At 44.7% G+C, this 24,457-nt stretch overlaps 1 protein-coding gene across 2 annotated transcripts in view; it reads right to left on the bottom strand.

The window, feature by feature from the left end:
* Positions 1 to 24,457, bottom strand: part of SCAF4 (SR-related CTD associated factor 4) — a 75,821-nt gene that overhangs the window by 37,943 nt on the left and 13,421 nt on the right. Inside the window, exons 2-8 of one of the 2 annotated variants that reach the window (XM_053304519.1) lie at positions 16,235 to 16,318; positions 14,614 to 14,658; positions 6,067 to 6,228; positions 4,136 to 4,271; positions 2,945 to 3,093; positions 1,420 to 1,587; positions 77 to 177 (exon numbers count right to left, since the gene is read on the bottom strand). In XM_053304519.1, the coding sequence (XP_053160494.1) occupies positions 77 to 177; positions 1,420 to 1,587; positions 2,945 to 3,093; positions 4,136 to 4,271; positions 6,067 to 6,228; positions 14,614 to 14,658; positions 16,235 to 16,318 (845 nt within the window). Of the gene's footprint in view, positions 1 to 76; positions 178 to 1,419; positions 1,597 to 2,944; positions 3,094 to 4,135; positions 4,272 to 6,066; positions 6,229 to 14,613; positions 14,659 to 16,234; positions 16,319 to 24,457 lie in introns of both variants that reach the window. The other variant, XM_053304518.1, reaches the window with a different exon arrangement.

A 24,457-nucleotide genomic window follows, 5' to 3' on the forward strand; every position in this document is an offset into this window, starting at 1 on the left:
AAGTCTAACAGTGAACTTAGCCACTTATGTGATTTTAGATTTCTGTAATGTCACCTTGAATTTTCATTTTACTTACAATGTTGGTTGAGAGACTGAAGGAGAAGGCACTGAATCCTCTTTCTTTGAGTCTTCCACTGCTTCTGGCTCATCATCATAGTCAAATCGATCCAGCAGCTTCTGAAACATATTACATTGAGCCAACTCTACTTTCTTCAGTATTTGTTAGCAGCTAAGTAAATGAAAATTTTGGCCGTGGCAATCTTCTTTCTGTACTTTCTTTTGCAAATCTTAAAATACTAAATCCTTGCAGAGTGCTACTAACTGTGAAGAGCAACAACTTCCCTGAATAACTGCAGGGAAGAATCTTGCTTCTTCCCCGCAGTAAAGCTGCCACTGTACTGCATTTACTACAGAGCTGAACTACAGGGACTGAAACTGTCTATGCACGCATCTCTCACTTCATTTTTTTCTTGTGTTAATGCACCCACTCCTCTCTTTCATGAACAAGAGGAGAGGAAAAACTTATTTTCACATCAATGTAAGCCGGAGTTCTTGCACCCACTCCTCTCTTTCATGAACAAGAGGAGAGGAAAAACTTATTTTCACATCAATGTAAGCCGGAGTTCTGTCTTATATATGAACTCAAGGAACTGTGGTTTTCTTCAAACTAGTTAGGAGAAAATATCCTGCTTTATTCTCCCTAATTGTAATCTGAGATATGAGATATGCCACACTTCCATAAGTACTTATGCAACATGTAACTGTGGTTTACTTCGAAGTGAAAGTTAAAGCTTTCCGTCCCTCTTGTGCACAAAAGAGGGAGGGAAAGTGTGAAAGCCTACAGGTCACAGAGGCTCGTTCTCAGAGTGGGAAACGATGGCTTCCCATTATGTCTGAACATAATTATGATGAGTCTGTTTAGTACCAAGCCTAACCTTCAAGACTTTGACTCTGCCCACTTTATCTTATCATTAAGTCATATTTAATAGAAACAGAAAGATTTGCATTCAGACCCCATTTAGCTCAGTGCTAACCACAGCAAAGTGATGGAACAGACTCTCCCAACAAGCATTAAATGCAGCATGGTGCCATTAAATGCACTACCCAGTGTGAACCCACAGAGTTAAACCATGGTGGCCACACGCAAGGCTGATATTTAATATTGCAAGCACTTGCCTATGACTGCTCACACAGCAAGACACTGGTTGATTTTTAGATGCCGCAGTGGAAAGATCTGCGAACTATATCAGCAGGCTGAAAGATCCTCCAGAAATTGTCTCTGTAGCAGTTTCAGTGCAAACATCTGCTTCTTCCATAGCAACTGATATGGTCATGTGGGAAGAGATTCCTGGAGCTCCCAACCAGTTTGGCATTATGTCTCAACCAAGCTACTTTATTTAAAGTACAAAAACATCTTACCTTATCAAAAGATGTCTTTTGCTCTGGTGCTGAGAAATCATGCTTTTGTTCTGATGGCTGTGTTGTCGTTGTTTGTAGCTGAGCAGTAATAGCTTGAACCTGAGCCATCACGTTATTATCTATCACCGGGGACTGGGGTTTTGGAGGCTGTTGAAAGGTCTGAAGAATCTGTTGGAGCTAACAAAGCAAAACTGAAAATACTGATGCCAATTTAGCAATTCAGGAATACTGAAGGCAAAATAAATGGGTAATTATTGCTGATGCCATTTCAGAGAGTGGATGTACCCTCTCTCTCCCCCACAAGCCAACCCATCAGGCAGTTGCCATAGTCAGCAACAGTGTATACTAGGACAACGTGTTCATACAGTTGATTTTTAACTCTCCTCCTGACCTGTGGTCAAAGCCAGCTAAGGATCTAGGATGGGCAGCCACCATAGTGCTATAGCATGCAAACACAGTAAAACACTATGACCACACATATAAACTTTAGCCCGCCCAGATGTTATAAAATAGTTCTGCTGTAGCCGTGTACAGAGGTCCAAAGGGGGAGGAAGTCCCATCTCCACTGTATCAATCACCCTTGTGCCTCGCCACGAGCCCTACCCATGATGGCAGGCATTTTTGGGATTTCAAGGCTAGTTCAATCCAGCCTTGCGATCATGAAAGCACCTGTCATAATGCTTCGGGCTCCTTCTGCTTCAGAAAAGCAATCACAGAAGGGCCCACCATCAGACAAGCCCTACTGTAAGCATGAGTGGCAAGGCATGAGGGTGATGGCAAAGCATGAGGGTGACCAGCAGGCGTGGGACTTCCTTCCCCCTTCATGCCACTGTACATGGCTACAGCAGTGTGATTTTAGAACGTCTGAATCAGGCTTTCCTTTTCTGCCCTTAAAAGTCTAGCAATGCATTACGGCACAGTAAGCAACCACCATGAGCAAAGATAGAGTGCTATGCTTGGCTGAGGACACATGTACTCAACCCATTGGGGGAGAAAATTGCATAGCTGAACTATCATAGCCTCATTTAGACATTATTAAAAGGGAGGCTGTACCACATGGCTCTGTGGTCACTAGCAGTCAACACCGACTCGAGCACAACTTTATCTTTTTACCAGAGTACAGCCTCTGAAAGCTTACCAGAACTTCCACCTGACACATCAATCATTCAACTCTCCTGATGCGTCCCACACACTTACAGCTTTCTTCCGAAACGGTGAACGCTGTAAGCAGGATGGCATGCACTTCTGTGAGCAAGAAAGTCAAGTATCCAAGTCTCCAGTTCACAGAAACGCCCACCATTTTCAGATGAACAGTGTTAAGTGTATCAGTGCATTAGGAGAGTTTCAGGACTGACATGTCAAAGAGGCTCCGGTAAGCTTATGTGATCAATAAGCAGCAGAACATTTTACTGATGAACTTCACTCACAAATTTTCACTAATGGTTTTTAAAGGTAAAGCATTTAAGAATGTTACTGCTTGCAATTCATTGTGCAAACATTTTACTCTCTTAAAAATTCTGCTTACCTGCTGTCCTTGTGTTGTCTGAAATAATTGAGCTACAGCTGCAAAGGCATCAGAACTGGGCAGTTGTGGCACAGTAGGTACAGTAGGTACTGAATTAGAAGCAACTTGGGGAGGCTCAGATGGAATCATTGTGGCAGGAGGTGGTGAACCTACAATGTAGTTACACATCGCTTAAAACTGTAATTCTTCTTCTATCAAATTGCACTTTCTACTACATTGCAAACTTTTAAAATTCAACATAGGGTGATTAGCTTATAGATCATTTGCAAATATGGATAGATAATTTTTGCCCTCCCTCCAAACAGGATTCCCTAAATTTGACAGCAGCGCTCTACATATTTCTTGGCACACACACCCCATCCCTACATGTTACAACACGACTATATTGTATTTATATGGCCACATGAATACAAGTCAGTGAGCATATGCTAGATACTCCTTTAAATGCACCTTATTGTCCCACATCAATTTCTATACATTCTCTCTATATTTCTTTAACCATATTTTCAGGTGCTAGTCAGATCATTGTGGGAAAACTTCTCTTGCATATCCTCTCTACACAAGGCTATCCTCTCTTCACAATTAAAACCTTTCTAATGACAAGTGTATGATCTTCCCTATGCTGGCCAAGTATTTTCTTTTCTGTTTTCTTTTCTTTTCTTCCCATTTAATAAAAACAATGGCCAAGACTGAAAGAGCTCACCAGGGGATTTTGTTAGTTTTTCCTATAAAAATTAACATCAGAACTGCCATATCACAAACTGTTTTTCAACTATTGGTCAGCTTCAAAAGCCATTAGCTGGGATGTGGGAAGCATGTGTGGGAATCGGTGGGTGGGAGGTATGGGGAGGGAGCTGTCCTGAACATTGCCCTGATCATCTTGTTATCCAGCAGGTGTCCATATATATATAGTGCCATAGTTCACAGACAACTTAAATTTTGATAATAGTTTTGTGTGTACAATACTGTACATTAATTCAGTAAATATAAATTTGTAATTTAACAAGCCATACAAATGACAAGTTCTGAAAGAAGCATTTGTAAAAGATGGAAAGGCAGCATTATTTGATCTCTACTGGTTTATTAGCAGGCTGTTAATAACTGACCCACTTATGTGCAGGGTTCCAAACATCAAATCTAAATGACTTTATCAATATTCACATAACTTAGTATTTTTCTGAAACCCCCTACCTTCATTATTAGTGGCATCTTCTGTCATTGAAGTTGTACTGCTAGCTCCCGCCGCCATGTCCAGGAGAGGCTGAATTATTTCTATTTTAAACACTCCATTTTTCTGCCATAGGTTGAGCACACGAACTATCTTACTCTGTTCAAACAAGGAGGTGCATCAGTACAATTATTATGATTTTAATTATTCACTTGCTTACTTGAAACCAAGGGTCTGTTTGGATAATATTTCACCACTACAATCTAAGCATCATGAGATCAGGAGCAGCTATTCAGCTCATACTCTTCCTTCCCCATCATTCAAAACAAGTGTACAACCTCCTGGTTCAGGCATTACCTTCTATGCACAGCAAGAGGAGCAGAATAAAGAAAAAGTTTAAACAAAAGATCTCCCTTGTGCATTTCTCTAGCAAATGCCCATGGATAATATGAACAATAACATTGGAACTAGAAGTGAGAGATCATTTCCCACCCAATCGTGTAGAGAGATGTTACAAACTCTAAAGCTTGGTGAACAAGTCTACTGGAACACAGCTCCAAACTTCCCAGGTCAGAACTCACACCCAATGTGTATAGTAGCTTAGCTATAACATATTTATTTTATTTATTAATTAAAAGATTTAATATGCCGCCCAATCTACAGACTGGTGTACAAAGCAAGAAAATCTGAGATTTTTTTTAAAAAAAGATTTAAATGGCAAACGTCTGGCGGTAAAAAAATCTCTTCAATAAGGTTTTAAAGGCTGAAAGGGAAGAGGCAGACCGAATCTGGGTGGGGGGGAGGATTCCAAAGTGAAGAGGTGGCAACAGAGAAAGCCCTTCCACAGGCCCTAGTACTATGGACTTTTCTGAGACCAGGGACCAAAAGGAGAGCAACCTGAGAAAATCTCACAGGACAGGACAGGACTGGCCAGGAGAGGCGGTCCTGAAGGTAAACAGGCGCTAAGCCCTGAAGTGTTATAAAGGTAAGAATCAGCACTCTGAATTGGACCCGGAAGCAAATAGGTAACCAGTGCAGAGACTGCAGGTGTCACACTATCATATATTCTAGCACCCATAAGCAGGCGGGCCGCTGCATTCTGGACCAACTGAAGCTTCCGGGTCATCTTCAAAGGCAACCCCAGGTAAAGCGCATTACAGTAATCCAAATGAGAGATGACGAGGGCATGAGTTACCATTGCCAGGGCCTGCCAGTCGAGATAGGGCCGCAACTTGCGGACCAGCCAAAGCTGGGCAAAGGCATCTCTGTCCATGGCCTCCACCTGCTGTTCAAGCAGTAGCCACAAGTCCAAGAGGAACCCCCAAGTCACGGACTACCTCCTTCAGGCCAGCGCAACCCTGTCCAGGGCGCGATGCAGATTCGGCAATTGGCCAGATCAAGGAGTAAGCAAAAGCAACTCAGTCTTGGAAGGACTAAGTCTGAGCTTGTTTTGGCCCGTTCAGACCCTGACAGTCTCCAGAAACTGGGCAAGCACAGAAATGGCATCCCTGGAGTTGCCTGGGGTAGAAATATACAGCTGAGTATCATCAGTATACTAATGGAATCTCACCCCAAACCGACAGGTGACCTGTGCCCCAGTGGTTTCATGTAGATATTTAAAAGAATGGGTGTGAGAACTGATCCCTGAGGCACCCCACAAAGGTGCCCCATATCACAAGGTTTTCTACACAAAAATGTAAGATCCTCCATGAGAACGTTTAGCCATTAAATAACAAGGAAGAAGGGCCCCAAAAATATAAAAAGTAGCATTTGATAGAGATTTCATTTAGGCAAGCTACTTAACAATCAACAGCAGTGTGTATCTGTATAAGACAGACCAAAATATACAAGAAGGCAGAGATCCTCCAAATTTACTCCCAGCTAAGTAAAAATCAAACAATTATACAAATCACAACATTTGAAGTGGAGAGGAGGGGTGGCCTTCAAGCTGTACCTTGTCTTCTGATGGACACAGATATAAATACTGGAATGTGGCAGTTATATTTTTACAGAATCTTGGCCCAAAAACATCCTTGTCTGTTCCAAATTGATGACGAGACTGACGAACAATAGAGTCAATAACATACAATCCAGGAACTTTATATTCCGGCTTACACTACCGAAAAAAGAATACAAAAAATACACAGTATCTAGTTACTCAAATTCACATTTGCACACTAACATATCTTCTATATGATCATAAAACAGATCAAATTAACTTGGCATATAAAGTTACAAATCTAAAGAAAGAAAGAAAAGACATACTTTTACATACCATGCAAAATAAAGAATACAGGTGAACCCCGTTATCGGTGATGGTTCTGTTCCCACAGATTATCGTGGGTAACGAAACCACGGATAATGGAGCATTGGGTCAATGGGGGGGGGGGTCCTGGAGGCTGGGAAACTATGGTAAAAATAAGCAAAAGGAAGGAGGCAAGGTAAAGTGCCATACCATGCTCTGTGGGCCTCTAGCTATCCAGCAATGCCCCCCAAAATTCCAAATCATTCCTCAATTTTTTGTGGGGGAAATGTTTTGGGTTTTTAAAAACTAAATGAGCCACAAAATGGCTCCCTTAAAAAAAAAAAAAGGCAGCTGGAAGTGACCTTTGAGGTAATTTCCAGCTGTCTCCAAACCACAGATATGTGGAAAAAACAGGTTGCTTACCTGTAACTGATGATCTGGTAGAGATCCGTCTATATCCATAAGAATGGGTTCTGCACCTGCACAGGAGCCATGCGGTAGCCATGCCTGAGCTAGTCGAAGCGCCTAGGCCACGCCCCCACAAAGAGCGTGCTATTTAAGGCATGCCCATGGAGCGAAGTTCCTCAGTTCTTGGACGACCGCCGTGGAGGACGACCATCCAGGTAAGCAGGTGAGTTCATCCATGGTGAGAGAGAGAGCCAAAGGCGTGGGCTTACACACCTGTACACACGTAGAGGCAGCACTACTGCAGAGGGGAGGTCGGGAGGGTCTTATGGATATCAACGGATCTCTACCAGATCATCAGTTACAGGTAAGCAACCTGTTTATCTGGTTCGAGATCCGTCGATGCCCATAAGAATAGGTGTTTAGCAAGCTCCATTAGGATGGGAGCAGTAGTAGCTATTGCCACACCCATTTCAAAACACCACTCCCGAAGGTAGCCTCTGCAGCAGAGCATACATCTATGACGTAGTGCTTTACAAAGGGAGACTCTGAGGACCAGGTAGCAGCTTTACAGATGTCCTCAAAAGACACCCCAGAAAGGTGTGCAGCCAAGGAAGCGTGTGCCCTAACGGAATGGGCTTTTATTGCTTCTGGTGGTGCTTTGTTCTGCATTTTGTAACAGAACAGTATGAGCTCAACCAGCCATCTCGATAACTGCTGACGGAAGTGCCCTTGGTAGGGCCTTTGCAAGATTTAAACAATCGTGTAGAGGAACGAAAATCCTTAGTCTGTAACATGTAGTATAATAGAGCCCAGCGAACATCCATGGCTTGCAGAGATCATTCCAGGGCAGTAGTGGGGTACCTGAAGAAAGTAGGGAGAATGATGTCCTGATTAAGGTGAAACTCGGACACTATTTTCGGAAGGAATGTGGGATCCAAGAGCATACAGACCTTGTCTGGATAGAAGGTCATATATGGAGAATCTACTCTTAGAGCTGTAATTTCACTCACATGTTTGGCTGTAGAGACAACAATCAAAAGGCCGTTTTCCAAGATGCCAGCTTCAAGGAGGATGTGCCCATGGGCTCAAAGGGACCTTGGGTAAGTGAAGACATGAATAATGACAAGCTCCATGGTTCTACCAGAAGCTTGACTGGAGAATAAACGTGTGAAAGTCCTTTCAGGAAAGCTTTGCTCAATGGATGTGAGAACATCCATTTTTCCATTTTTCATGAGAACATCCACTTTTCCTTCAATTCCAAGATACTGTGAAGACAGGACGGCCAGGTGAACCTTCAAGGAGACATTGGTCAGTCCCTCAGTCTTTAGAGCTGTGAGGTATCGTAGAACCTCCCATACTGAAGCCTGTTTGGGCAGAAACCCTTTTCAGCATGCATAGGCTTTGAACCAGCACCACTTGTTCAAATAATTATGCAGTGTGAACATTTTCCACTGGTTAATTAGGATGTGGTTTAGTAGATTTAGTAGGCAGTCAGGCGGAGAGTGTGAACGTCTGGATGGAGGATGCAGCCTCCGTCTTGTGTGAGGAGATCTAGGCGGTAAGGCAGGTGCCAGTAGCAGTTCCTGGAGAGTTTGCATACCTGTGGAAACCAGGTTTGTCTTGGCCAGCATGGCATCACTAAGATTCTGCTGGTTGGTTCCGCAAGCAGACGCGCCACCACTCTGGGTATCAACGGGAGCGAAGGAAACATGTACGGTATCTCCCATGACCAATCCAGTTGGAAAGCATCCCCCAGTGAGTGAGAGTCATGGCCAGCTCTGGTGCAACAGAGAGGCAGTTTCACATTCGTGGAGCACACAAATAGGTCTATGGTGGGTTCCAACTACAAGCTGAAACATGGGGACAGGAATTCTGTTTGAAGCTCCCATTTGTGCTGTCGGTCCTGAAGGAAGACTCGACTGAGGTCATCCACCAAGGTGTTCTCTAGGCCTTTGATGTGTATTGCCAGTGGGGAAATCTGATGTTGAATGCACCAGTGGCATAACTGGATACTCGGGGCACAGACTGCGGGATACTGTCCCACCCTGTTGACTGATGTAGGCCTGCGACATCGTGTTGTCCAGTTGGACTTGGACAACCTTTCCTTGTAGGATTGGTAAGAACGCCTGCATCACTTGGAAGACTGCCAAGAGTTCCAGGAAACTGATGTGCAACAGGGCCTGATGCAGGGACCATTTCCCCTGGATCTTGTGGCGATTGCAATACGCACCCCAATCTTGCAGGGACGCATCTGTGGTCAACCAGACAGAAGCTGGTTGAAACAGGACTCCCCTGAGAAGGTTCCTGCATTGTGTCCGTCAGGATAGTGAGCGGAGGACCTGTGGAGGTATCTACAAACACTTCCACTGCCTTTCTCTGGTAGGGCAGAAAACTGACAGGAGCCAAAGCTGCAGCTTTCACATTTTCAGCCGTGCATAATGCATGACTGTGTTGCAGGAGGCCATCAGACCTAGCAGGCCTGGTTGCAGGGGCTGCTTTTGGAAGAGTGAAACTAGGTTCAGAATGCAAGTGAATCTGTCTTCTGGTAAGAATGCTCTCTGCTCTGTGGCATTCAGAATCGCCCCTATGTAAGAGATTATGGGTACTGGCTCCAGATGGGATTTTTTCCAATTGACTTGTATACCCAGGGGTTGAAGAAGGTCCAGTACATAATGGATGTGCAAAAGTAACTCGTCTTTGTCCTTTGCAGTCAAAAGCCAATAGTTTTAAAAGGGTATATGGAAATACCCCTGGTTCTCAGATGTGCGATCACCACCACCATGCATTCTTTAACCTCCCCCCGGGGCAGTGGACAGTCTGAAGGGCAATACATTGTATTGGAACACTTGGTGGCTGAAGGTGAAGCGTAGATATTTCCAATGACACAGTTGAATATTGATATGTAAATAAGCGTCCTTGAGGTCCACAGCGTCGCAAACCACTTCCCCCCCTGGATTAGAGTAAGGACCTGCTGCGACGCCATCATACGGAATTTTCGGACACTGATGAACTTGTTCAGGCGATGGACATCCATGATGGGCTGAATGCCCCCATCCCATTTGGGGATTTGGAAATAACGTGAGTAGAATCCGTCTTGCCTGTTGCCCCCTTTTCCAACAGCTCCCGCACTTCCTCTTGTAGAGTCATTGATGGTGGGGTGACCCTGACCTTTGTGAACCGAGGCAGCGATCTGAACTCGATCGCATATCCTGAGGTTACAATCTTTAGGACCCAGCAGTCTGATGCAATATGATGCCATGCGGGGGCATGGCTGGCCAGACTGATGGTAGGCTGGGACGGAATGATGGAATGATCCATTGAGGCAGATGACACTGCCCCCGCTGGCTGGAGAGGGGAGCTGGGAGGTGTCATTGGGCGGTCCTGTACTTCAAAGCCGCTTCTGGTTGTCCTGCATCTTTGAACACTGAGAATGGGAGGCCTTAGATTTTTGTTGATAGGCCCGTTTATTATAGGATGTATACAACTTCCAGAAGTCTCTATGATCTTGGTCCCGGAAGGGAGGTCAGTACTACCCGTAGTTGGGTCGGTACTTAGAGGTTTGTGAAGTGGAAGGATGTGATGTAAAGGTTTTGGCAGTGAATTTTGATTTTTTTTTTTGGCTGCTCCATAGTTGCATCCATGGTTTCGCTGAAGAGCCCCGTGCCATCAAATGGCAGCCCTTCTATTCTGTCTCTCATATCTTGCTGGAGGCCAGTCGACCTTAACCAGGCGTGCCTCCATAAAGTGATGGCTGCTGTCATTGTCCGGGACTTGCTTTCCACCAAAGGTTTGGCAATGCTGAGTCGTCTGCGCATTAGCTCTCCAGAGCCTTCCAGAATCTGGCGGAACTTAGTTCTAAAGTCTTGTGGCGAGAGTAAGTCAAGATCTTTCTCCAAGAGCTCCCAAAGGCCATGTGTATATTTTGCTGTGCAGGCTGCATAATTTGCCACTTTAATGGACAGGCAGGAGGTCGAGTAAACCTTCCTCCCTAGCATGTCTAACTTCCTTCCCTCCTTATCTGGTGGTACTGCATGATGTTTACCACTGTTTGATGAGGAGGCGCAGTCAATTACTAAGGAATTTGGTGCTGGATGCTTTAGTAGGTAGCCATTGTCTTTATCCAAAATGTGATAAAGGCTTTCCAATTTCTTTGATGTGGGTGTGTGCAACACTTCCCAAGCACACTTCGCTGCCTTTGTCATCACGGGTAACATTGGTAAAGTCACAGGCGCAGTTGACTGCGACTGCAGCATAAAGTTGTACACCGGATCATCTGTGGTAGCAAGCTGGGAGCGAATGTCCAGGCCTAGGGCATCAGCCATAACTCAAACGTGCTTATGATAAGGCTTTAGCTCATCGTTTGGAGAGAAGTAGGTAGGAGCTGCCACATCCACAGGTGGGTCCACAATGGTACTTTCTTCTTCAGAGTCCAATTCAAAATCAGATGAGCCATAGTGCTCTGAAGAAGAGATAGCAGGAGGAATGTTCCTTTTTGTAGCAGTGGTAATCTGTGTCTCTGCAGTCGCAACAAGAGACACCGGCAGGGGGTATGTTTGAGTTGACGCAGAGCAGACAGACACTGAGGTGATGCTCGCTGGAGCACAACCAAGGAGTCAGACTGTGTTGTAGTTGAACTATAAGTAGGCACTGGGTGCGAATCCCTTACAGTAGAAAATGTCATGGGGATCCAGGGCCGGGAACCCTCGAAGACATAAGGTGCTGCAGGTGAGGTGGTCCCCAGGGCAGAGTGGCTAAAACTACAGCTAGGCCAGGTAAGTGGGGATCAGAGATGGGCCACAGTTCGATATCGCATGGTAAAATGCCCTTAAATGTCAAAATTGAGTGCTTGCTAGACAAGGAGTCCAAAAGGGAGTGTAGAGACCAAGTTGCTGCAGGCAGATTTTCCTCTACATCGACACTGATGACCTCGAACGACGGCAGGGGGGCTTGGTACCGTGGGTTCACTTGTGTCAACATGGAAAGGACCAGGGTATGCAGCGTAGAAGGTATGGCCGCGGTTGCAGTTGGCATCGATGGAGCGGAGGAAGCGAGGGGTGCCGGCGAGAGTGAACACGTTATCGGCATTGAAACTGGTTTCAATGCCGTTAGGGGGGTTGACTCAATATCGATCTTCGTCAATGTCAAAGCGTCCTGACCCGCAGCACTCGGCACCAATGTCGGCATCGGGGTCGATGTCGGCTGATCAATTGAGATCTGTACAGCAGTCAAGGATGGGGTCCGTTCCACCGTCGAGGCGGACAAATGTTGCTGCTTGCTAGGAGGTGAATCGGTGAGGTCGACTGCGGGGCACTTTGCCGGTTTCCGATGCTCCGATGGGCGGGCAGATTTCTTGGAAGCAGACATCGACACCGCTGGACCCACAGTCGATGCTGAAGAAGTTTCTGACAGCGACGCAGCCTTCGACGTCAACAGGATGGATTTTGTCAATCTCAATGAATCATGCCTCGAGGTCGAGGACGATTTTGAGTGATGTTTGCTCGACGTCGAAGGAGGGGGAGCCGAAGATGGTCTCGACGTCACCTTCTGAGCCGCAACCAACATCTATAGGCTCAAGACATCATCATAGATAGTGGCCCAAAGGCAAAGCGTTCGATTTTTACGTGTTTGCTTCGAAAAAGACAGACAAATTGTGCATGCGGAGACGTTATGCTCTTCACCCAGGCACAACAAGCAGAGATCATGATGATCTTTTGAGAGGAGTTTTGCCCTACAGCCTTCAAACCATTTAAAAATTTCTTCTACTCAGCCATTATTGCGTCCGTAGAATAATTAAGTCCATGTCTGGGTCGAAGTCCTCTGAATCGTCGCTAGCCAGACCGAGTAAAAAAGTAGAAGGGATCATCGTCAGCCATTCCGCGTCACACAACCAAACGTAGTCCATCAGCTAGTCCAAGTCAGAATCCAATAAAACAGTCAACTCGAAGAAAGAAAGGATGAACTCTTCTCCAGAAAGAAAGAAAAGAGGAACTTTCCGACTTTCCAGGCTGCAGACTGAGGTCTAGTCGCAAAGGTGGTCGGAAAAGAACTGAGGGGCTTCGTGCCATGGGCACGTCTTAAATAGCAAGCTCTGCGTGGGGGTGTGGCCTAGGCAGGGGTGTAACGAGGCTGGAGTGGGCCCAGAAACAAAATTTTAAAATGGGCCCCTCACTGATACATACACACTCACTTCACATGTGACTTGCCTCGGGGGGGGCCCCTCAAGGTGTGGGGGCCCCCAGGCAGCCGCCTCCCCTTGCCTAATGTTAGTTACGCCCCTGGGCCTAGGTGCTTCGACTAGCTCAGGCATGGCTACGGAATGGCTCCTGCACAGGCGCAGAACCCATTTTTATGGGCATCAATGGATCTCGAACCAGATTTAATGGTTTTCCACATATGCCGAGGTTGGGTGTCAATTACCTGATAGCTAATAAGCAAAACTGCAGATACTGGACACATGGACAATGAGCTTCGCCTGTATTCTGAAATATATTCCTGGAATTTGAACATGAGCTCTAACTTTTAAAAAAGATGTTGGGAACTGAGGCACACTTCAGGCAGAGTGGGCATAATTAATGTGCAGTGGGGCAAAGGGGTTATGCCCCAAGATAATTTGCTTCCATGTGTTCTATGTAAGATGCAACTAACATGTACATCTGTAACATGTCTGTCAATCAAAACTGAGGGTTAACATCACAGCAGATGGGAACCACACACAGTAGACTCTGGGAGTATGTCACTGAAGAGCTGATGTTTGCATAAGTCACTTACTGGATTCCAACAACTGTGTGGAGAATACCACCTAAGAGACTGGCCACTTTGCCCACTGTGTGAGCAGGGCTTTGATCACAATGCTTTTAACCCATAATTTAGTCACCCAAAAGCTGAAAGGTTTCAAAGTGGCACTTAACACACACACACACACACACACACACACACACTCAAAAGCAATTTTCTGGGATGTGGTGCAATAAGTTAGCAGAAATGTGAGAACACTCACTTAGATCACAAATCACATTGATTTTACACAGCTCCCATCTTTAAAAATCTATTTTAAAGCCCCAATTTCAACTAGGAGAAAAATCCCTATGTCTAGGTACAAGATAGTCGACCTTACAGCCCAATAATTCAGTAACCTCAAAATCATCATTTGTGATCCAGAAAAGGAAGGGAAAATTCATGTATGCCATGGGCTTCTTATTCTCCCTCCAGACAGAAAAGTCTTTCCTATGCTGCATCACAAGTTGCCTTCTCAATCCTGAGTTTTAAAAGCAGCCTGGAGAGGGTGGGGAGGGGCGGGGGGTGGGTCAAAGATACAACTCCTCAAGTCTGGAAAAGGAAAACTGAAGAGCTGATGTTTGCATAAGTCCATTACTGGATTAGCAAATATGCCATTTCAACCAATATGCCATTTCAACCTCTACTTTAAGAAATATTTTAATGTACTGATTATTTTTAAAGAGTGCTCTATCAGGTATCCAGGTGTCCGCACCTTAATGTTGACACCTGTGATTTCTCAGCCCTGATTTTATATTCAAAGTATTTCTCGGCACCTAGAAATATTAAATATGCAATCTTGATTTTATACAGCTCTAGAACCAAGAATAAGCAAGGCATCTAAAGCTACCACTTGATCACCAACTTGTTAAGTTCCAAACAGTCTATTGTCCTTGGTCCTACCAGGTAAATGTTTTCTCATAACAACTGGGATTGACTGTTACATACTGTATAATTCAAATAAAAATGTTTAATACAGACTTCAATTATGCAAGCAGAACCATGTTAATGTGCTTAAAACTTTATTAAGTCTATATATAGCTTAACAAGTATTAGCCATATAAATCCATTTACCTTTTTTATAAACTTCTCTACAATCTGGACTACATGCTTGTAAAGCTGAAAAAGACATAAATAACATTTTAAAATCAATTAGAGATGTCTGACTCCATAAAATATTTTTTTGTGAATATTAATACATAAAATATCAAAAAAAGTATTTTAAAATCAGGAAACAAGGCTATTTTATTAAAAATATCCCCGGGGTTCCACAAGTGTTGATTGGTTTTACGAGCTAAGGTAAAAATTTGTGGTAGCCAGGACCCTGCTCCTTCCATGCAATCCTATGCACATTTGCTATAGGCAGTTTCATCTCCATCAATAAGATGACCTAAGTTTAGAAAAGTCCCACATGTTAAGTGAAGCTTACTCCCAGAAAAATGCATAAGATTGTGATGCACATTTACCTGGGAGTAAGTCCCACTGTACCTAGTGAGATTTCCTTCCAAACAGATACACCTACAATTGTGCTTCTTTCTTCCTGCTATACTCTTGGTTTGGGGAAGCCATGTTGAAGAGGGAGGGACTATCTTCAGAGCCAAGCCAAGATGTCATCCTCCCTTTCTAGCCTGGAGAGGGAAGGCTACACAGCTTATTCAGCTCCAGGACTGCAGGTTATTAGAGAGCCAGGCTACCATCACAGAGCCAAATTGATATGTCATCTTATCTTCTTTATATTTAAAAGCCTTAGGACATATGTAGCAAATCCCGTAGTACGTGGCACATCTGGTGAGATTTCCTGGCAGAGCACAGCAGAGCACAGCAGGGGGAGCCTCTCTTCAAGCCAGCCTGCCAAGGAGGGAGGGAGGGAGGGAGGTTGAGGAGGTGTCGCTGCCACTGTGAGCCGACGGGAGAGTGCACGTTGGCTTCAACGGCCCGCCTCCTTGCAAGAAGGACAGCCGAGCAGGCGGCAGTGAAACCAGGGCTGAAGGGATGTGTGTTGGGGGGTGGGGGGAGCAAACTGGCTGAAGGGATGGACATGAAATGAAGATGGGGCAGGGAGCTGGATCGGTTGTGGTCGGGGGAGAGACAGAGAGAACTAGCGGCACAGATACTCTGCACCAGGTCAGTTATTTTTATTTATTACATTTATATATTGCCTAATAACGATTTCTAGGTGGTTACTTTGCTTTCAGCTCAAACGAGGATGGCAGTGGCATGTTGTTTTGGCACTTCATTTCCAAATTACGTAGAACACCTCAGAATCACATCATCAAAACAAACTCGAGGCATTTTCTGAACCGGAGTGCTTTGGAAGTAATGGGATCACCACCCTCACAACCTCAGAACTGGGTGGTAGCCTTGGGCCCATTCACAGCACCTGCAATGGTGTCCATAATTATGGAAGCCTGAGTATCTCACATACCATATTTATAACTCAATTAAAACCAACTCAAATATTACAGGATCCCGCAACTGATTTTTAAAAAGAACATTACTCCTATTATAGGACTTCAACTGTAATAAAAGTATATTTTTCTATTCTGTTCTTCAGACTTTGCAAAGTGAAAATGAGCCTCCTTGTTTTCTTTGGAAGAACATTTAACTTGTCAGGAATACTCAAAGTTTTGGGAAATATGTAATTTTGTAGAACACAGAACACACACATGTAGATTTGTTTTTTTTACCAACTCACCTTAATAGCTTTAATGGCAGCTTTAGTAATGAGAATCATCTTTGCACGAGAAATAGGTGGTTTCATTTCCATCAGTGAGAAGAGCTAAGTTTAGAAAATCAAAATAAGTAAAACAAATACTAAAATGCAACAAACTGCAATAACTTAACATAATCTCTTATTGAGAATTCAAGCATAAAGTTGTCCCAAATAGATCTAACACAAAGGAACTAGCCAAATAATTAGGTCACTATTGCTGAAATTATATAGCACATGTTCAAATCTGCATCAATATAATGTTATAGAGATGGTTGCCAGATTACTCAGTGCTCTTATAAAGCTAAAACTTGGTCACCTTCAGTGCAGTATCTTACAATTCCATCGCTGTATCTCTACTAGTCATAGCTATCATTACTGTTGGAAAAACACATCAACTCTCATATATAATTTATGTGCCATACAATAAAAACGTTCCTGTAACTGTTCAACCTTTTTTTAAAAAAAGTGTGTAAATTCCAGCTTTACTCTGACTCACACTTAACATTATTCAATAGGACCATGAATACAAAAGCGTCTGGCTCTAACAGAACTACCCACATCCAAAAAGGAAATATTCAATGAAGATGCTTCATATCTAGGAGGTAAAGGTAAAGTGTGCCGTTGAGTCGGTGTCGACTCCGGGCGACCACAGAGCCCTGTGGTTGTCTTTGGTAGAATACAGGAGGGGTTTACCATTGCCATCTCCCACACAGAATGAGATGATGCCTTTCAGCATCTTCCTATTAGGCTTGAGTCTGAAACGTTTCAGAGGCCATTATAGAGGCCTCCAAAACATTTTGGAAGCCAAGGCCCTTTTGGCGAGGGGGGGGAGTCTTTTAAGGGTGGAGGAGGGTGCACTTACCCCTCCCGCCGCTTTTACCCCTCCAGCACTCCATTTTTACTGAAGCCAATGGGGCAGCAGCGTACCTCCCTGCCACCCCTTCCCCCTTTCGTCACCATAAGTAGCCAGAGGTACCGGTTGTGCGACGTGCATGTCTGTGCCCTACGGGTTTTGGTAAAAACGGAGCGCTGGCAGGGGGAAAGCAGTGGGAGGGGTAAGTGCACCCACCCCTGGCCTTAAGGAGCCACCCCCACTGCCAAAACGTGGCTGAGCAGTTTCGGGCTCAAGCCTACTTCCTATATCGCTGCTGCCCGATATAGGTGTTTTCCATAGTCGGGGAAACATACCAGCAGGGATTTGAACTGGCAACCTCATGTTTGCTAGGCAAGTCATTTTCCGCTGCACAATTAGGTCTAGGAGTTAAGATCTTTTTTTTTTTTTTAAAGCAGAAGTAGAAACTTTAGAAAACTTGAACGGCCAAAATCTACATTAACATTGCATGTGTGGAATAACATTCTGCACACACAACTGGGAAGGGGCATTTAAAGAAAAATATTCCCCTCCCCTCTGTAGCTACCTATGTCTTCAAAAAAATACATCCCTGAAGCCCCCCCCAACCTCAGGGACATATTTTTAGTATGCACAGAAGAACGAGGAGGATTTGCTAAAATCACCCCTCCCTCATTGTACATGCAAGGTTAGTCTGGATGTTTCCAAATATGTTACTGTATATCAGGGAAAAGGGGTCAGATTTAAGGTGAACGCCGCTAGAGATTCAGCAGAAAGGCAGAACTACACTTCGATAGAACACTTACTAGCAAGCTAGGATTTAGACAAACTCACAGTGACAGATTGCCAGTTCCTGGCTCCCAGTATCAAGCCCACAATAGATATCAAATAATTTATTGCACCTGATTGCAGTTTCTGAAATGAGTTATCACAATTTTTAGACAGAGTGCCTGTTCTAATAATTTTCATGCAAAGTAGTACACCAGGTCGCTACCCTCAACAAGACTACTCTTAACTCATGACTGCATTGATTAAATAGCCACCACCAAGTAGTTACATTTTAGTTGATAAATCTACTTATTAAAGGTTGCAGCTATATAGTTGTTTGTTTTTTATTTACTCTTTATTTAGATAATGAGAATATCGAACACTGAATACTTATTAAACGGACATAAACATGCAGAAGTTATTTAGCTATTTTTAAGAACAGAAAACCTTCAGGAAAGTAAGCAAAGAAAGTGCTACTATCGCTGGATGCATTCACATGCATTCTATGTTGTATATGTTCCATTGGTACTAATTGAAGCGTCTCTTACAGGATTAATAACAGTTTCAGGTAAGTGGTTTTTTAAAATCAAGACTGCAGTGCAGCAGGAAAGGGTAAAACACCCCTTCCACTGTTCCCTCTAAGGCATGTGCACGTGCACACGCTCACAAGTTTTCTGATGTCCATTAATTTTAGATCCCGCTCAGGTTGAATTAGGAAGGCCCCATTCTGAGTGCACATGTGTACACATTGCCATGATACTGCCACCCAGAACAAAACTCATTCCACACAGAGATGAAAAAAATTAGAGGGACCACTGACCCCCTCCCCACACACTGCATTCCTAATTTCAGCTTTGTTAATACACACACACAACCAAACTATGTATTTAATGTTGTGTATCATTTGATCCTCAGCTCTAAATGGAACCAAGTTGTCAATGCATATCTTCCAGAGCAAATATAACATCAGACTCTTATGCCTAGACTTGTGTGGCTTCTAGAAGATAGGGTAAGCATTTTTAAAACTGAAAAACCAAATGTGCTAATTCAAAGGCTCTTCCAAATCAGGGAGCCTCAGAAATGTGCACCATGCTCCTACTCAGAAGCAAGTTGCATGAGTTCAGTGGGACCTATTACCATGTCCGGTAACTGCACACAGATTTGCAGCTTTGGCTTATGAAGCTGCCTAATAACAAGTTGGAGTACTGGTTCATCTAATGGTTCATCTAATACTCCAGTATTGTCAGCTCTCGCAACCTCTGTCCAAGGAAGATGCCAGAGACTGAACCTGGGACCTTGCATGTGCAGAACACCTGCACAGCCTCTGACTTATAGCCTTCCCCTTCTCTTGAAAACCCATGCCCAACAATACCATCTCTGGTCTGAGAAAATTGATGCCATAAAATGTATTTATTATTAAGGTTCACTGCCTGAAAAAAATTAAACCTTGACATCATTAGATGTCAAGAGAGCCCTAAAAACATGTTTTTAGTCTAGCTTTCAATGATTTCAAACTGTTAACTTTTTAACCATTATGTGATTGATTTTATTGGTTGCAAGCCACCTAGGTCAACTGGATTAGATGGTATAGCAGTGCAATAAATAATAAAAATAAAGTGCCATAAAACTTGTTCCTAGAAAGTATGTCATTCTTCCTTTGCTTTTGCAATAAATTTGGATAGATTTAAACTACTAATCACCTCCCGCCCCCTTGTAACAGCAAATCCTTTTTAAAATTAACAAGTTTTTTCTTATTATTATATTTCAAACTCAGTGGGCCAGTTTGGACATAATACAGAGCAAGGATTAAATCCTGAATGACATTGAATGACATTCCTAAGACTCAACAGCATGTGCTTCCCCCTGGAAGAAAACAGTCTACTTTCCATTCTGACAAGGAACAAGCCAGGATCGCTTATGTCTGAACCAAGCAATCCTGACTTATACTAGCCAGAGTTTTGAAGAAGCTTGGCGACTTCACATAAGAACATAAGAACAGCCCTGCTGGATCAGGCCCAAGGCCCATCTAGTCCAGTATCCTGTTTCACACAGTGGCCCACCAGATGCCGCTGGAAGCCACAGACAGGAGTTGAGGGCGTGCCCTCTCTCCTGCCATTACTCCCCTGCAACTGGTACTCAGAGGCACCCTGCCCTTGATGCTGGAGGTGGCACACAGCCCTCCGACTAGTAGCCATTGATAGACCTCTCCTCCATGAAGTCATTCAAACCCCTCTTAAAGCCATCCAGGTTGTTGGCTGTCACCACGTCCGGTGGCAGAGAGTTCCACAAGTGGATCACACGTTGTGTGAAGAAGTACTTCTGTTTGTTGGTCTTAGACCTCCTGGCAATCAATTTCATGGAGTGACCCCGGGTTCTAGTGTTGTGTGAGAGGGAAAAGAATCTCTCTCTCTCTCCACTTTCTCCACACCATGCATGATTTTATAGACCTCTATCATGTCTCCCCGCAGTCTTTTTTCTAAACTAAAAAGCCCCAGGTGTTGTAGTCTTGTCTCATAAGAAAGGTGCTCTAGGCCCCTGATCATCTTGGTTGCCCTCTTCTGTACCTTCTCCAGTTCAACAATGTCCTTTTTAAGATGTGGTGACCAGAATTGTACGCAGTACTCCAAGTGTGGTAGCACCATAGTTTTGTATAAGGGTATTATAATGTTAGCCGTTTTATTTTCAATCCCCTTTCTAATGATCCCTAGCATGGAATTTGCCTTTTTCACAGCTGCCGCACATTGAGTCAACACATTCAACGAGCTGTCCACCACAACCCCAAGATCCCTCTCCTGGTCCGTCACCGACAGCTCAGATCCCATCAGCATATACTTGAAGTTGGGGTTTTTCGTCCCAATGTGCATCACTTTACACTTGCTAACATTGAACCGCATTTGCCATTTTGTCGCCCACTCTCCCAGTTTGGAGAGATCCTTTTGGAGCTTCTCACAATCCGTTTGGGATTTCACTACCCAGAAGAGTTTGGTATCATCGGCAAATTTGGCCACATCGCTGCTTACCTCTGCTTCTAGATCATTTATGAATAAATTAAAAAGCACCAGTCCCAGTACAGATCCCTGGGGGACCCCACTTCTTACTTCCCTCCATTGTGAAAACTCTCCATTTATACCTACCCTCTGTTTCCTGTCTTTCAACCAGTTAGCAATCCACACATGTACTTGTCCCTTTATCCCATGACAGCTAAGTTTCCTCAAGAGTCTTTGATGAGGAACTTTGTCAAAAGCTTTTTGGAAGTCCAGGTAGACTATGTCAACTAGATCACCTTGATCCACACACTCGCTGACACTCTCAAAGAACTCCAAAAGGTTGGTGAGGCAAGATTTACCTTTGCGGAAGCCATGCTGGCTCACTCCCAGCAGGGCCTGTTCTTCTAGGTGCTTTACAATTTTATCCTTGAGGATGCTTTCCATCAATTTGCCTGGAACGGACGTTAGGCTAACTGGCTTGTAATTTCCCAGATCACCCCTGGATCCCTTTTTGAAAATCGGTGTTACATTTGCTACTCTCCAGTCCTCTGGTACAGAGCCCGATTTCAGGGATAAGTTAAATATTTTGGCAAGGAGGTTGGCAATTTCACATTTGAGTTCTTTGAGGACTCTTGCGTGGATGCCATCCAGCCCTGGTGATTTGTTAGGTTTCAGTTTTTCCAGACAGTTTAGAACATCATCCCTTGTCACTTCTATCTGACTCAGCTCTCTAGCCTCCATCCCTAAAAAGCCTGGTTCATGAGCAGGTATATGCTCAGTATCCTCTGCCGTGAGGACAGATGCAAAGAACTCATTCAGCTTCTCTGCAACCTCCATATCCTCCTTAATAATCCCTTTTACTCCCTCATTGTCTAATGGTCCAACTGCCTCCCTGGCAGGTTTCCTGCTTCTAATGTACTTAAAGAAGTTTTTGTTATTCCCCTTGATACTTTTGGCTAAATGTTCCTCAAACTCTCTTTTTGCCTCCCTTATTGTCACCTTGCATTTCTTTTGCCAGAGTTTGTGTTCCTTTCTGTTCTCTTCGTTTGGACAGGCCTTCCAATTTCGGAAGGAAGTCTTCTTCCCTTTTATGGCTTCCTTGACGGTACCCATTAGCCATGCCGGCATCCTCCTGAAAGTGAAAGTGGTACCTTTCCTCCTTTTAGGTATACAATCTAACTGGTCTTCTAGTATTGTGGTTTTGAGTAAACTCCATGCATGCATTCTGGAGCGAAGTGACTCTCCTGATTTTTCCCCTCAGCTTTCTTTTCACCATACTCCTCATTTTGGAGAAGTTTCCTCTTCTGAAATTCAAAATATCTGTGTTAGACATCCTTGGTGATTCTCTCCCCGCATGTATGCTGAAATTGATGGCACTGTGGTCACTGTTCCCTAAAGGGTTGATGACACTGACATCACGCACCAGGTCCTGGGAGTCACTCAGAATTAGATCCAAGGTCTCCTTCTCTCTTGTCGGTTCCATGACCAACTGTTCTAGGGCACAGTCATTTAGCGTATCTAGAAATTTGACCTCTTTGTCCTGACTTGAATGTGAATTTACCCAGTCTGTGTGTGGGTAGTTGAAATCACCCATAATTACAGCCCTGCCTCTCCTTGACGCCTCCCTGATTTCCTCCTGCAACTCCCAGTCACTGTCGGCATTTTGATCCGGAGGGCGATAGCACGTCCCCAGTAGCACGATTCCTTTCCGGCCTTGTATAGTCACCCACAGGGTTTCTGTGGAGGACTCCAGTCCACCTAGGTTTTCTAGCTTGTTAGATTCTATCCCTTCTTTAACATACAGTGCTACCCCTCCTCCAAGGCGCCCCTCCCTGTCCTTCCTATAGAGTTTATACCCAGGGATAACAATGTCCCACCGGTTCTCACTGTTCCACCATGTTTCTGTTATGCCCACTATGTCTATTTCTGCATTAGCAACCAAGCACTCCAGCTCACCCATCTTGGCTCGGAGGCTTCTGGCATTGGCATACAAGCACCTATACACTGAATCTTTCCCCTGATGTATGCTATTCCTTTGACCTGCTGGCACAGCCTCTCGTCTGCTCTTTATGCAGTTCTGCTCCGTCCCCATCTGTTTTATTTGAATTCTTAGCAGCCTCACACTTTAAAGGATGGCTTTTGCCAAACGGGATACTGTCCAGCTCCCATTGGCTGTTCCCCAGGTGTCATTTTAAAAGCTGCTCTGCAACCTTTTTTATTTTAAGCGCCAGCAGTCTGGTTCCATCTTGGTTCAAGTGCAGCTCGTCCCTTTTGTACAGGCCTTGCTTGCCCCAAAATGTGTCCCAGTGCCTAACAAATCTAAAGCCCTCCTCCCGGCACCAACGTCTCATCCACGCATCGAAACCCCTCAGCTCTGCCTGTCTCACTGTACTTGCGCGTGGAACAGGTAGCATTTCTGAGAATGCTACCTTGGGGGGTCCTGGATTTCAAAATGCTACCTATCAGCCTAAATTTGGCTTCCAGGACCTCCCGACTGCATTTCCCCACATCGTTGGTGCCGGCGTGCACCACGACAGCTGTCTCCTCCCCAGCACTGCCTAGGAGCCTGTCTAAATGCTGCGTAATGTCCGCAACCTTCACACCAGGCAGGCAAGTCACCGTGCGGTCAACACGTGGGTCACAAACCCATCTCTCTATCCCTCTAATGATCGAATCACCCACTACAAGGAGGCCCCCACCCCCCAGAGGAGTATCCCCTGTGTGAGAGGATATGGGCTCATCATCCACGGAAGGGGTCCCTTCTAAAGGAGCATTTCCCTCTTCCTCAGACCGATGTCCTCCTTGCCCAAGACCTTCATTCTCCCTGACAGCAAAGGAGCTAGTAGCCCTGGAATGGGATGCCTCTATCACATCCCTGAAGGTCTCATCCACATGCCCCTCTGTCTCTCTGAGCTTCTCCAGATCCGCCACCTTGGTCTCGAGGGAACGGATTTGTTCCCTGAGAGCCAGGAGCTCCTTGCACCGAGCACACACCCATGACTTCTGCCCATGGGGCAAATAGTTGTACATGTGGCACTCTGTGCAATACACTGGGAAGTGCCCCTTCCCCTGCTGACCTTCTATCTTCATACTGTTTTGGTTGGCTGTTTACAGTATTTAGGGAGCTTATTGTCCATTTATTACATAGTTTATTAGGATAGGTCTCAGCTGTAATGGTCAACTATTTAACTGTCCAAACAGTCTTTCCCAAGAATATGAGGGATACGAGGGAGGGATATATACTTACGTTCTCTTCTCCACCAGGCTCCTTGTGATCGCAGGGGCTTGTTCCAGGCTCCCCCGCACACTTCCCGCTAAACTCCTGCAAAACTCCTACGTCCTGTTTGCTATCCCTGTTCGCTATGCTCTCGGGCCTTCACCTCTTATGTAGAGTAGCCTTCCAACTGTCACACAGGATGTGAGTCACAGGAAAGGAATGTGGTCCTCTCCCAGCCCTAGCTGACTCCACCCCCACCACTGAGTAAACACTGCCTTTAGGTAACCCTAAGAACTCCTAGCCCTGTGATATCTTAACCCTAACAAGTAACACAAAGAGAGATAGAGAGACTAAGACCTACCCCTTAAAGAGAAACAGCCCCT

The sequence above is a fragment of the Hemicordylus capensis genome, chromosome 3 (assembly GCF_027244095.1).
Source record: "Hemicordylus capensis ecotype Gifberg chromosome 3, rHemCap1.1.pri, whole genome shotgun sequence".
Classification (NCBI taxonomy): Eukaryota; Metazoa; Chordata; class Lepidosauria; order Squamata; family Cordylidae; genus Hemicordylus; species Hemicordylus capensis.